We start from the raw sequence: 15,021 nt of genomic DNA on the forward strand, positions 1-15,021 counted from the left end.
TAACAATATCAATAAGAATGGCACCAATTATGAAAAGATGAAAAGAACAATTGGAAGTTAGTTAATAATCTCTTTGTTTTATTTCAAAATCTTAAGCTCCCATAGAATATTGCACTGTTAATTCACATTTACAAAGTTCTAATGTTGGGCAAAAGTTGAATTAACCGGATTTAAAGGTCTTTACACTGCAGACCCTTGGCTATGATATTTATTTTAACCCTCTCAGTATCGATCTCAATCTGAATCTTTAGAAGACACTGCAAAGTTTACATGACAAACACTACAATGGCAACCAAATGCCATGAAAGACCTTTAGGTACAACAATCTCATTGAGAACCATTCAAAACCCTGCTGGAAGAAATAAACTATTGTACAATGTACTCAGTGGAACGATAAATATAACAAAGAACAACAAGGGTCACAAGATTCAATAAATCTTTCCCCTCCCCTCCCCGTACCATTCGTTTTTATGGTTTGTCGCAGTTTGTTCCTCTTTTTGAATAGTTTTGTCTATCTTTGATGAATGTTGAGTAGTTGATTGAGTAAAAACCTCATGTTCTCATTGTTCCCTCTCTCCCCTCCCCAATGAAAGCTATAACAAATCCAGCCATCTATTAGTCCCTCTCCCTCCATCCCCTCCCACATGAAAAAATATTTAAAAAATCTACCAGTCTATTAGAATTACTTAATAACATTTATCACATACGGAGGTCTTCTTCATCATGAACAACATCTCAAGAATCATTAATCTATTCCAGTTCCCGAGACAAAACCCACAAGGTTCAACCAGCGATTAAATGCCCACTGAATTCCTGCTTCGATATCACTGTCCATTGTCAAATAGTACAAAACAAGCTTTTACTGGTGTAACAGTCTAGTTGCTTGAACTTGCTCAAATTCTATCCTTCTATATCTTCAAACCTGTGAGTGTTTCTTTGCTACACTCGATAACTTTTTGAGTGTATTGTGCATGGCCTGGCAAGATTGTGAATTACTGGCTTGTTGATGAGTATATATTTGGCAGCAATCCCTGCTATTATTTTTAAATTTTTTCAAATTTAATTCTCATATATTTGTACAAGATAAATACAATATACATAATATTACAGTAGGAAGGTTAACATATAAAGGACACTAGAAAAACAGCAAGGGCTGTTATCTCACCTAGTGACCAAGATATATATATATATTTTGTAATGGATGGAATTTATCAGTAAAACCTGCTACTTGTCATACATATGCTAGAACGGGTCATAAATGGCCACAGTCATTCATCTGTATTTCATTGAAATAAAGAGCAAAACAGAATAACTTTGAACGCTACAAATCTTGCATGGGTCACACTTAACGACTCTTGGCAATATTAGCACACTCAAGACGGACATCTGCAGGAGATGCCTTCTCCGATGGTCAAAGTAAGGTCACCTCAGACCTCTAATACCATCTCCTTCGACGACAAAATAAATGGTATCTTTTGGCAGGTAAGGGGAGAAAATGACCTCCATGGAACGTACTGGTATCTCACAGGATGGGTTAGAATCTGACGATGGCGGTAGCTTGTAAGGCAATCTCTTCAGCATCAGTCTGGTCTGTACCTGATTGGACCATGTGAGACCCAGAGCAGGAACAAAGGGATCATCGGATGGTAACAGCGCCCTCATATTGGCAGTGACCTGCAAAGAGGAGAGTGAGAATTAAAGGCATTGAAGACCCGCCCCAAACTGTGTGCCGCGTTCTGAAAAAGTTAACTTTCCTTTGCTTGCGAGTGAAGTTTTCTTTTGGTCGCTACAAAATGCAGACAGTAATGAAACGTGATACCTTGTTATCTTTTATCTATACCTGAGATGTCCATCGCTGCTATGTATACACTGTGTTGTGGGTATTGACCGTAGCTGCATGTATTGACTGTGCACTAGTGTCTAATTACCGATGGTAGCAAGCTGTGTGTGTATTTTCTGGGATCGATGGTGGTGTCTAACACTTCTGTTACACCTTATTAGAAACTAGGTCAGATTACCGGTATGAGACGTTTCTTTGTGCGCGAGTCTTCACACCATTTAATGAATCCATATATGAGTTTGGTTTAGAGACATCTAGATGTAATAGCAAGAAGAAGAAGAAAGGATAAAACATTTTGCATGAGGCTTCAAGTAGCAGGTGGGAAGGTGCCTTTCTGCCTGTTTGTACCTGCTGATTGATAAATCATAGAAAAGTTGATGATTGTTTTGCTTAGCATGACAGTGAAAGTTAGCAACATGATGTTGGCAATATGTTTCTACTTAAAGGGTGTGAAGACTCGCGCACAAAGAAACGTCTAATGCCGGTAATCTGACCTAGTTTCGTTCGAATGACGTGTAACAGAAGTGTTAGACACCACCATCGATCCCAGAAAATACGCACACAGCTTGCTAAGTTGCTACCGTCGGTAATTAGTGTACAGTCAGTACATACAGCTGCGGTCAATACCCACAGCACAGTGTATAAACGATACAGCGATGGACATCTCAGGTCCAGCTAAAGATAACAAGGTATCACGTTTCATTACTGTCTGCATTTTGTAGCGACACAGACAAAACGTCACTTGCAAGCAACGGAAAGTTAACTTTTTCAGATGGCCGAACACGGTTTGGGGCGAGTCTTCAATACCTTTAATTAGGTAGATGGTCTGAAAATGACGTAGCCTACAACGATAGCTTGTGAGAGATGGGAACCGGTGGAAAGGAAGGTGCCTGTTGTCTGTTTGCACCTTCCTGTATCAATCAATCCATCAATCATATAATCACTGACAAGACTGGGAATCAATGCTGCCACCACATAACATCCCTTCTCGTCAAGGGCTTTACCTGTAGGACTCTAGCACAGCAGGACAATAAAACTTATGGCCAGGATATTACCAATTATATTCATATTTATACATATTTATATATTATATCTATATGATATTTAAAAACTGTAGTAATCAAACAACTGTATATTTATTAAAATTAAAATTGTTGCCATTGAGATGAAGGGAGTACAGGGTGTCCTCTTCACCCAATTCACAGAAATCCATTTCTTGCGAGAAAAAAAAGAAAAGAAAAGAATACCTGATTAACACAGACTACAGGAATGTTATATCTGCTGGCTAACTCGTGAAGTTGTGCTCCAAATTTCTGCAAACTTTTTGCCCTTTGAAAGGCCTCGGACAACTCAAACTCCGAGCGGAAGAGAGCAGCTACCGAGTCGACCACCAAAAGCTTTACCAGGCCTCTCTCAAGGAGAATCGGAATACGATGGTTTATGCAATGTTCCAGTTGTTCCTGAAGGACAGAATTATCAATATTAATTATCAATATTATCAAGATTAATTAATAGTGTCCAAACACAATTTGGGACTATAATAACATCCATTACATAGAAAGAATGCATAGCGAGGTAAAAGAGCTCTTTGTAGGACTGAAAAAGATATTTCAACATCTTACTTTATAAAAGAAACTTGTACACTTGATATACAGTGTAGCTTCCTTGTTGCAGTGATCAACAGATTTATTTAAAATTCTTTCATGTTGGTTTTGTTTTAGTACTTCCAATGGGTTGGGATGCCAACAGAAACTCATTTGCGACCCTAATCATGTGATTATCTGAGATGAGCCGGGATTACTTCAAGCAATTACCAGGCAGGCTCATGTAGTTGTCACACCCATTCTCATTCTCAGCATCTCAGCATTAGGTTTATTTCTCAAATACTGAGGGAGGTGAATAAACTCCTTTCATAAGAATTGTAGTGCAGATATGCTAAGAGAAGTTGTTTTCCAAACCACTGAAAGAACAGAAGCAAATCTAATTTCCCAAATCGCGAGCCAGAGACACCAAATCCATATAACACTCAACAGTACTCCGTCTGACAATTTTGAACGGTTCTGATTCCTGGAGGGATGTTGAAGTTGGAATCTAGTGGGGTGGAAGCTATTGACGATAAACCACACCTTTCCGAATACATATTAAACATGTGAGTGTCATCTAATACTTGTATAGCAATCTAAATATTGACACATTACAAGGTTTAACACCATTTGATGTTGTTCTCAGATAATATGACCACGATAATATGAACAAGCAACTTGTTTAGCGTATATACGTGAAGGCTTCAAAGCACTTTACAAAGCCACCAAAATATATAAAAAACAGAAAATAAGAAATACAAGAAAAGATCCAAATATTAAAAGAAAAAATTAAAAAAAACCATGGTGCAGAAGGAATCTGAAAGTTGACAAAATAAAGCTATTACTTCTTTCTCCATGTGTGGAATACTTTCTCTGCGAATTGACCTGAGAGTATGAATGCAACTTTGACTTTTCTCGAAAGATGAGTCGTAGACCATACCTTTTCAGCGACGTGCTCAACGTATATATTTTCACCGAGAGCCAATTGTTTCGTCCTCTCAAGTTTGTGCTGAGCAGGGAAAGATTTAATGAGCTGTTGTAAACGCTTGCTTGGAAAGACATCCTCTGTACATACATAGACAGCACCTGTGATAAACAGAAATGTAAATTCTAAAGTGAGTTATTACCAGAGAGAGATCAATTCTGTTTATAACAAAACTGCTGATTTATTTATTGAGTATATAGATGTAGAGGCAGACTGACCAGTGAAGACAAAAGTTTTACAAAAGAAACATCAGACAAGTTGATAATAATTGGTAAAACTAAAACCTTTTTTGATAATACTCATTTTTATACTTCTCCCTTTATCTCACAATTCACATTCTTAAGGTTTATGATTCTTATCATGACTATTGTCCTCATAACTGCGAGGAGTTTCTCTTCACATGTAAACATGTTTACTTGCAACAATGATTTCAATCTATAACCAATTAACAAAGTCTGTTCTTTTGTGATCTCTGTGTTCTTTTGTCAGTCTGCTTCTAGAAATCCTCCTGTGAGAATGGAAACAGCAGAGTTTACAAACCATAGGTGGGGACTGGGAGGATGGGGAGGGGAGGATGGGGAGAATGGGGAGGGTTATCTAACGCCTGTATAATCCGTGATTTATACTAAGTACATCAAGATAATCATGTAATAGGAAAGCAATGATCATTTTCAAGATGGTAGGAACATTAATCACAGCCACAAAAAAAATGTGTCAATATGGACTTTCAAAGGCCAAACATTCTTCCCTTTGAACATGCTAACATAATACATACAGCATGGAGTCTGGGGTAGAATTTGAACATTTCCTCAAAGATCACAATCCCACCTAATTATGGGCTTGATTTCTATGTAGTCCTGTGTTTTTTTGTTTTAACTCTTTTTTTTCTAAGTCTATTTTTTTGTCTTTATTTATTTCTTAAATTTCTATTTTTTTTTTCCTAACAGAGAACACAAGTTCTTTAATGTAGTCACTCATTTTAGTGAAAAAATATTAACAAATATTAAAACCACCTTAGATACATCACCTACACATATATCACCTACACATATACATGTATATATGTATATATGTATATATATATATATATATATATATATATATATATGTATATATATATGTATTTGTATATGTATATATATATATGTATATATATATATATATGTATATATATATATATATATGTATATATATGTATATATATATATATATATATATATATTTATATATATATATATATATATATATATATACACCACCGTGAATGGTTGAAACTGGTGCTGTGTTGTTGGTCAAACTACCCCTTTTTCATTCAGAAGGCACCTACACCATCGTCACACTTAATTCTACTAACTATTCTTCCCACCTCCCTTGTTAGACAACAAAAGACTTTGAAATCAGTCAAGTATAAAAAAATGGCGGGAAAAGAACGTTGCTATAATTTGTGAAAAGAGCCTAACACTTTGCATTCATCAAAGTGCAATGTCCCGGCCTCTCTAAATAAATCACCACAGAAAGGTCCATGGTTAACAATTGACAAATAATTCACAAATTGAACAGAAGGAAAATTCATCTAAAAACCCAAAATAGCTGCAGCAGAAGAGAGGTGTCTGCGGGCAACCGAAATTGCTTACAATATTGGACGGTGAACACGCCTATATATATATATATATATTTGAAATTGTAGTGAGTTGGAAAATATATACACTACTCAGTGGGTAACATATATAGCATACTGCCAGTTAAGTTGAACAGGTGGTATCAGTTCAGTATAGGATGGGATGACTCAATGAGACAGGAATTTCAGTGTTTTACTCAGAAAATGTTCAAAGTTTACCAAAATAACTCACTGTCTTTCTTCACTTTATAAAGGGAGCTTTTTTTGGGGGGTGGGGGGGTGGGGGTGGTGGAATTGGACTCACTGTAGTCATAGGCGTAGGAGCCCAGTTTGACTTGGGGAGGGGGCTGTAACGACTTGCCCGAAAAATATGACCAAAATTTTCGTGTGCTCCGTGGCGTGAAACATCGTAATCTACATATCATATAGGAATGCATCGGTTATTGCATCGCATGCCAATTACATGCAATCATATGCCGTGTTATTACCCTTCTATATCGGTTACAATTTTTCGGGAAGTAGTTACAATAATAATGATCATAATAATATAAGTTTAACCATTGAAAAACACATTGCAATTTATTTTTCTTTCAGTAAGTGCCCAAAAAATTCTCCTCATAATGCCCGAATTTTCACAAATATATTTGCTTGGGGGGGCTGCTGTAGTTGCAAGAAGTGCTGTACTACGAAACACAAGTGAAGGTACTTAAAACGATTGGTTTGACATTTCAACAGTTTCAAAAGATCTCTTCTACAAGAAATTATACCACTAGTGATCAACTCATGGTGCCGTTATGAAGTCAGAGCCTGTAGTTTGTAAATTTTCGCGGACTAGATTGGAGCAGATATGAGAAGAGCCCTCTGTTGAAGTTGGTCATGGCTGGAGAGCACAATTCCCAATATATTTATCAGCCAGACCTTGTTTTCATATATCAATATTACTCATAAAGCAACCAAAAAAAAAGGAGAAAAAAAATTGTAAAACTACAAATCCATTTTACTTTCCCATCATTATTTTGAAATGAAGTTCAAACTTAGTCAAGCCAAATGAACTACATTGTTCAATTATCATAGTGTTGGATTTTACTTCTGAATAACAAACAAATGATTCATCAACTAACCATAAGGAAGAACAGCTTAAATCATTTTGACGTACCCACTAACATAACATAACTTAATTATTACTAACATAATTATGACCCACTAACATAATTATGCCCCTTCGATGGGCTCAGTTGTGCAGGTTTATGAAAAATTAAGTGTAAGAGGAATGATCATCTTTGACACTGTATATATCTTACTTCCTCTATATGATCCTCACCAATGGCAGCCGTGCACATTATACATATGCATGATGATAACCACATATGGCTGAGATCTTCAACCATGCTCTAGATATATATCTTTGCAAGCATAAAAGTAACAAATAGTGATTACTCTGCCATTTTAGATAGCTTGTGTTATGGTTACACACAACTGCTTCAAAACAGCTTTTATTGAGTTAAGGTTCCTCATTTCCTCAAAATTAGGGTTGCAAATTGATTCAATATTTTAAAGACACACCTTCCCAAGCTTCGTCACCAAAATGAATATTATCCTACTCAACTTAACTTCCGTTATGAACATTTTGTTGCTCACACACACACCTTTTTCACGTCGGTATCAAAGCAATATTATGCAATAACCAACAGCTTAAATTTTATCAAAAATGAAATTTTTCCCCTCATCATTTGAGATGGAACACGATTTATACTCAGTCTTAATGAAGTACTTTGTAATACGATTTTGATGTAGGATACCAAAAAACAAAACTTGTAACTTTAGTATGAAAAACAAAATTCCTTTTTGCTAAACTGATTGCAAAAGAGATGAACTTGGGGCACTTAACCTAGGCTGATAACACTTTCAGGGTGAAAGCACAGCTAAAAGTCATTTATACAGAACACTGCCAAATATCTGAAGTGAAATGTCAAGCAGAACACCTTTAGGGTGATTACGTCATAAAATGTAAACAGCAGACAGCTGATCACAGTAAGATTCACCAATAGCAATGGTAAAGAAACACTGCCCTCATTATTGATGGGACTAAATCTTGAGTAATACGTGAGTTGATGTAAAGAGGCTTAACCAAATTTCATTAGAAAAGAGATCTCCAGTGCATTAGATATTTCCAATGTGTTTGGGACATTTTTCGATTACTTTTCAATAATGTAAATTCCATTAACAATGATGTTTCTTAGTTGAGCTTGTTTTCAGTTCAACTTCAATAAAAGAGAGAAAAGTCAAAATATGGAAAATATCAAATTTGCATTTGAGAAATAGTACTAATAAGAAAAGTGTCCAGGCCACCAGACCTTCATAATCTAAATGGATTTCCCTTTACATTTACAGGTTAAATTTTGCTGATTTGGTGAACAAATCTAAAAGAGTTTCTCTTGTCTCATCAGTTCCAATCTGGCTAAGTTTAGTATAATCTAAGTCATTGGGAATTCAATGACAAAGCTCAAACAGCTCCTTTAATGAATGGGATCCTGATAAACAGTTCTCTTTTCATCACCCTTTTGTGTGTGTTGTAAGTAGAGACAGGTGTTATGAAGTGATAAATATTCAGGCTTAGAATTTAACACTTTTAGCCACTTGTTGAAAAATGCCAGTTCATAAAAAGTACAATAACAAGAATCTCCTGGCTAAATTCTAATTCCCTCTTGCATTCTCCATGAATGAATACAAAAACAAATCACATTTGCACTGTAGAAATATGCAAGTACTTTTGATTTTCTACCTGGCAATTGGTGATATCCACTGACACTTATAGCCAGTAAATAGCCTGAAGTTTGAGGCCTGATTATGTCTGTAAATGAGAGCAACCATTAAAGGAGTAATCCATCTCTCTGATTACAGACACTTTTCTTGTTTCTAAGGCACAAATACAAATGAAAAAACAAAAAATTGCACTTTTGTTCAGAAAAATTCACCGGGGGACCCTTGACCGTTTGGCTTTAAAATCAAGCCAAGCTTCCTGTGCCAATTCACTGATGGTAGCCAATAGGTCTCTCCAGTGTACAGTCTTGCATTGACCAACTACTTCAAACAAGAAATACTACTTTTTTTGTCTTATCCTGTTATCTTCCAGGTTCAGAAGAGGAAACGGTCATTTCCACTGAAACCGTGTGTGGAGTTATTATTATCCTTCTAGCCGCAAATTTTCACACAGGAAAAGCACGATGGCTGATCAATACTTATATTGTCTGCTTCATTAATTCCATGACCACACACTGAGGACAAACCCAGTATCTGTCACAAGTACTACTACTTGGTGTGAATTTTGTTTTACTTTATAAATCAAATTCAAGTAAGATCTGGCCATGTAAATTTGCACCATTTTACTTTGGAATTTCATTTTGGAGTAGAAAATAAAAGGCATCTGCATTTGCCTGTCAGTTAAAAAGCTAATCCAATTGCCCTGGTCGATTATGTATGCTATGTACTCTGTTGCACGAAAATTAGCTGTTGACATTTCTCGTCAAGGTAAACTCTTAGAGCTTATCAAGCACATTTCTTTCAGCTAAAGTACCTATTATCTAAGCACTAGCATTTTGTCACCATGCCTATTAAATTGTGAAAGTTCTGTCATCTGCTTACTTATTCTTTTACATATATTTTAAGAGGAGTAAGTACAGGAAATTGTTGTTTTAACACTTTAACCCTTATCAAAACTGCTCTTCTAAACAACCTTCTGGGAAGAACTGATAGTTGTTTGTCAAGGATATATAGATATATACAAACAGTATATCCTACTCCCCCCCATAGAGTATGTGCTTCTGTACATGAATTTAAAAACAACTCCAAGAAGTGGGTGTGCAGTTTATAAAGATTATGGCAATGGGTTGAACTATGGCATTCTGTACTTTTTATATATTTTTTTCTTCTTCTTTTTTTTTTTTCTTCTGGCAGTATGACTGCATTGATGCATTCCTATCTCAAGCTTGACTACTGTTGTTTTTCTCAAAAGATCCATTAGAATTATTCACCAACTTGACACATGGAATATATATATAGCTTGTTTAGTTGGTTTGGCAATTAGGAAACTTGACCTGTTGTTGCGATGAGGTACCTTGCAGTGCAATAACACATTTGTAACATTAAGGAGGGGTTGCACAACATTCTTTCATGTGTGGTAAATTTAAAACTCCTGTAAAATGACGAACCCTGATGGCGTTTATTACTTTTACAAATTTTCGGGCTTATGGTAAGGTTCAAATGTCATTTTCTCTCAACCTGTAAACATACTTATAGTATATGCTTTTGTGAAGTGCTGTTTTGTATTTTTGAAGTTATCTATCATTAACATAAACATGAAAGCCAGCAAGTTGAGTGATCCTTGCCTTATTAATTTATATATGGAATCACCCAAACTAATAGAGGAACTGAGTGAAATGTGTCCTTAAGTCACATACTAGAACATCAGGAAAGAGTTCCAGATACCTTGACCCTTGCAAAGGTACTACCCTTCAGAAAGTTGATCACAGATAACAGTCATTAGTGAAAGTGGAAAATCCTCTCAGCCACTTAAGAGAGCAACGGTCAAATCATGTGAAAGTTAGTAACATAAGTAAGCCATTCATCAAAAAAAGGGTTTGAATATGAGAGCTTACAAGGTTTTTCAGACTTTGACCTTTGTTGACATCTGCTGACCTTTGACCTTCACGTTTTGAGTTATCCTGTTTTTATTACCAGGTTTTCAGACTTTGACCCCTCTGTTTACCTCCACAGAAAACAATAGGGTTCTTCTATTCAATAAGGTGCATCCATATACTACATATGGAGTTCATCCAACCCATTTGTGCGTTATCGTGTTGACCATGTTTTCAGTTTTACTTCTGTTGACCTCAAATGACTCTCCACCTTAACAGGAAAATATGAGTTTCTTTTACTCAATATGAGTATATCCACATAACCAAATATAAAGTTCATCCACTTTACGGGTTTTGAGTTATTGTGTTTCAAGGTTTTCAGACTATGACAGCTCTAATTCTCACATGACCTTTGAACTTGGCAGAAAACAATAGGGTTCTTCTACTCTATAAGGTGCATCCACATACCAAATATGGCATTCACCCAAAATACAGATTTCCAATTATCCTGTTTACAAGCCAAGGCCTCACACACACGCCATAACCAACGCATTGATTCTGACAAGGAATAAAACACCTCTGGAAAAGGATTTAACGGACGGTGAACATCCCAAGAAACCACGTCCAAGGGACGATCACTTGAGTTCACGTAAAACTTGAACATATTGACAAAATCTGGTGGCAAATGAAATCAAATTGCCACCAACACCCACCTGCTTCTTCCCCCCACCTGATCCACCAGCAGAAAAAGTTACCATTAAATCTTAACAATTTCCCCCCATGAGACAATCGTTATTTTGACCTTACCCCCATTCAATCCTCCCTCTTCGAGTGGTAACTGAGCCATGAGGCATAACTGAAGACATAGCTGCGTCTTCCCTGCTGCACTTTCTCCAGTCACTTCGGTGATTCCTTGAGAGAGGATGCCACCTCGAAATATTTCATCCAGAATTGGGCAGCCCAGACTAAGTGATTTTCGAGAAAACATGGAAGGACAGTTCCCATTTTTAATGTCCAAAGCTGCAAAGGAAATTACAAACAGTGCAGACGTTATGCATGTACTACATATCTCCAAGGGTATCATGAACTCTGTATAACCATAACTAATGTGGTTAACAAAATGATATGCAAAGTTGCCAAATTCCTACACAAAATACAAGCTACTGTATACACAAGTTTCGTATATTATAAAATTCATAGCCAATGATTGCATGTGTATTGCATGATCTCCAAGTCATTCACTTTTCAACGTTGGCAAACCCTGTTGTTTTTCAATATGGTCAGAAATTTTCCTCTTTTGGCCACAGCACCTTCTGTTGTACACCAGTCATTAGATTTTCATTTTTCACATAATAGCATGTAACTCCTTCTGACCAGAGGATTTGTTCACATCATCTAGAATATTGCTTAGATAATTCTCATTAATCAAGGAAATGGCAGGAATTAATCGATCATATCCAGTTCAGCCGCTTCACGTTCCAGGATGAAAACTGACGGACACTGGTCCATTTCCGATTAGATGAAACAACGTAACAGATAGGCCAGGAAAAGTGCAATACGGTACTATATTTAAACGTATCACCACCGATCCTGACCTGGCCGTATAGTTGGGCGTCTTCTTGTCTCCCCTGGTCAGATCCGTCAGAGAGATCGCACGAACAGAACGCAAAGTTTATTGATAAAATGAAACTTTTCCTTCGTAAGCCCATTCACAGTTTCAGCAGGCCGGGAAAAGTGCAATACGAATTTGCAGTTGCACGTTTAGCACAATTCCAGACCTACTGACCCTGTGCAATCATCGCATCACATCTGAATGGTCCCTTCTTTCTATGCATATTTACGTTAAATTCCTATGTTCAATTGCTCGGTGTAATGACGGGTAGGCATTAAGGCCGGGACAAGTGCAATATGGAACCATAAGAGGTCAACATAGTGACACAAGTCGAGACCTTCATACCCACCCAAAGAGTCTGAAACCTATTTCGGTGAATTTACAGCAAACACCATCCCTCTCTGATCTCAGGAGACATACCAAGGAACTCCTCCTCTCGGCCACTACCAAAGGCACTTCCAACACTGATGTTCTCTCTTCATCACATTTTACGCATCACACTCTCTGGACCATCGACGCCTTGGCAAGTAGTTTTTGAGAATACCTCCTCACCAATTAAAACAAACTCTCGACATCTGCAGAGCTGACATCATGAACGTGCGTGTGCTTCGTGAATTTGTGGAGAGCGAGGTAACATGACGTGAACGCAAGAAGACCGGGAAAAGTGCAATATGGACTTTCTTAAAGTGTACAGCACATTGCAAACTCATCCTGGCCTCCCCGAGTAAAGTCACATGCAACAGTATCGTCAGGAAGAGTCCACGACGAGACGTATCTGTAACGGTGCAAGATTCCATTGTGCGTGTTTTGCAAGGTACCGCGAGCAGGCCGGGTCAAGTGCAATATGGCCAGAAATCAAATTACTCACATATTGCTCTCCTCCCAACCTGCAGGCAGCCCCAAATGCTCATCTTTCTCCGTAACTTTCCTCCCACTAAGCAGCCATTTTGATGAGTTGAAGATGTCTCTATCACCGTCAGCCCTTTATATCCCTTTCCATTAACTTAAAAGGATGCTCCTCTTTTCTCACATTTGCATTGTTCTGCCGACGGTGGCAATTTGTAAACGGACACAAAATTTTGCTGCCTGTGGTGTGGAAAGGACTGTAAGGCCGGGAAAAGTGCAATATGATGATATAACAGTGCACATTTTGCAACTCTTCCTTGCCTCACAGGCAATCCTACAATTCAAGTCTCGTTTAGGAATGAAAATTAACGGAAAAAAGAGAGAGAGCGAGTGGGAGAGAAAAGAATGGGTGAGATACTTCATAGTCATGTTACGATCATTTTGCTGACCTGTTAACTTTGGCTGTCTGTATACTTTCTCAGAAACTGCCAGTCTTAATGTGACGCTGTCACTCTGAGTGAGCTTTGTGCTTCTTGCAATATCCGCCGTGGACAAATTCAGGACGTCTTCGTAAGTCTTCAAACCAGCTGCGGGTGAAGAAAATAGAACAGAAATTAGAACAGGATAGGCTATTGGTGGAAAACCAGCATTTCCCAAATTTTTTTCTGACCAACATGGACATTCTATTTCACAAAGCATGACCTGAACTTCCAGTAGTTCTTGTGTATGTGCACCAATATTCACTATTCAGTAAAATACATTTGTTTCTAAAACAAAATGGGAGAAATGAGGCCTGGGAAGACTATCCCTTGTAACTGAAAGCTTAAAACACAAGTTTTTTAATGACCAACAGACAGTCATGTACTGCAACTATCAAATTTGAAAGGGAAAAAAATGTTATGTTGTAGGAACTAACATTTTGATTCCATCATAACATTTAGAAATGAATCGAGTCCCATGTTTTTCAATGGTTGGGTTTATCCATGTATTTACTAAGTTGTTTATGTTGCTTATTGAACATTATTGCTAATTGAACAAGCCTTATGCTTAAATTAAACTAGGTCTAGCCTAACTTGGGCACAATGCAGGAAACTTAGAAAAACTGATAGCAGCACAAGTTAAATCAAGGGAGCTCTTCCATGCTGAAAATTTAAAAAAGATTTAACCTAAGGTAAGTTTTACACATGTATGGATTTCCCAGTAGGCCCGGCTATAGGTTAATGCTTGGGTCGCCACATGTCCCGATGTGATTCGGGTCTCCTCTCGAACTTGAAGTCTTCAGGCCGAGTTCCATACTCTGCAACTGGTAGAATGATCTCTAAATTCCACAGACTTCATTCATACAAACAAACCGTTCACATAAGATGCACGAATTCTCCTATAATGGAGCAGCAAATTACGCGCTACATCACACACTGTAAAAGGGTGCCCACACACACGCGTCTAGTTACTCGCACTGCTAGTGCTACCACACAGAAGTTAGCGTAGGCCTAAAGTTCACAGCACGGCATAGGTTGCATTTGTGCACACATCACCACATAAATACATCAAGCATAGCAGTACACGCTGTACGTTGCAAGGTTCACGGTAAAGGCAACTCCAACCGCCACTTCATTAGAGCACCACTTCCCGCGGGCCGAGATACTTTCAACACAACTTTTTAACTCACCTTTACATAAAGCAGTGAGAATTCTAGGATTCAAATCTAGCTCGTCCATGACCACTAGGGTACAAGAAAATGAATAAGAATAGTTGGCTTCTTTAATACGATGCAAAGTCTGCAGAATTTTCGCTCTGAAAATGTGGTTAAAAAGTTTTACAGGTGTTCACACGCGGTATTGTAAAACTCCCTCTTTGCCTCCTGTGCTGCAGAAAACTTGTAATACTTTTTTGTAATAATTGA

At 37.5% G+C, this 15,021-nt stretch overlaps 1 protein-coding gene across 2 annotated transcripts; it reads right to left on the reverse strand.

The window, feature by feature from the left end:
- Nucleotides 1–1,352: 1,352 nt before the first annotated feature.
- LOC139971834 (DNA repair protein XRCC3-like) lies at nucleotides 1,353–14,984 on the reverse strand. Of its 2 annotated transcripts, none has more exons than XM_071978606.1 (6): nucleotides 14,788–14,984; nucleotides 13,568–13,705; nucleotides 11,468–11,680; nucleotides 4,364–4,509; nucleotides 3,088–3,300; nucleotides 1,353–1,674 (listed from the first exon to the last, which is right to left on the reverse strand). In XM_071978606.1, exons 1-6 carry the CDS (start codon nucleotides 14,834–14,836, stop codon nucleotides 1,423–1,425), a joined length of 1,011 nt encoding a protein of 336 aa, XP_071834707.1. In that variant the 5' UTR covers nucleotides 14,837–14,984; the 3' UTR covers nucleotides 1,353–1,422. The 2 variants fall into 2 exon arrangements, with proteins under 2 accessions (XP_071834707.1, XP_071834708.1); XM_071978607.1 differs by lacking the exon at nucleotides 14,788–14,984 and adding an exon at nucleotides 14,301–14,779.
- Between the last annotated feature and the right edge of the window lie 37 nt (nucleotides 14,985–15,021).

Source organism: Apostichopus japonicus, chromosome 8 (genome assembly GCF_037975245.1).
Source record: "Apostichopus japonicus isolate 1M-3 chromosome 8, ASM3797524v1, whole genome shotgun sequence".
In the NCBI taxonomy this organism is placed as follows: Eukaryota; Metazoa; Echinodermata; class Holothuroidea; order Aspidochirotida; family Stichopodidae; genus Apostichopus; species Apostichopus japonicus.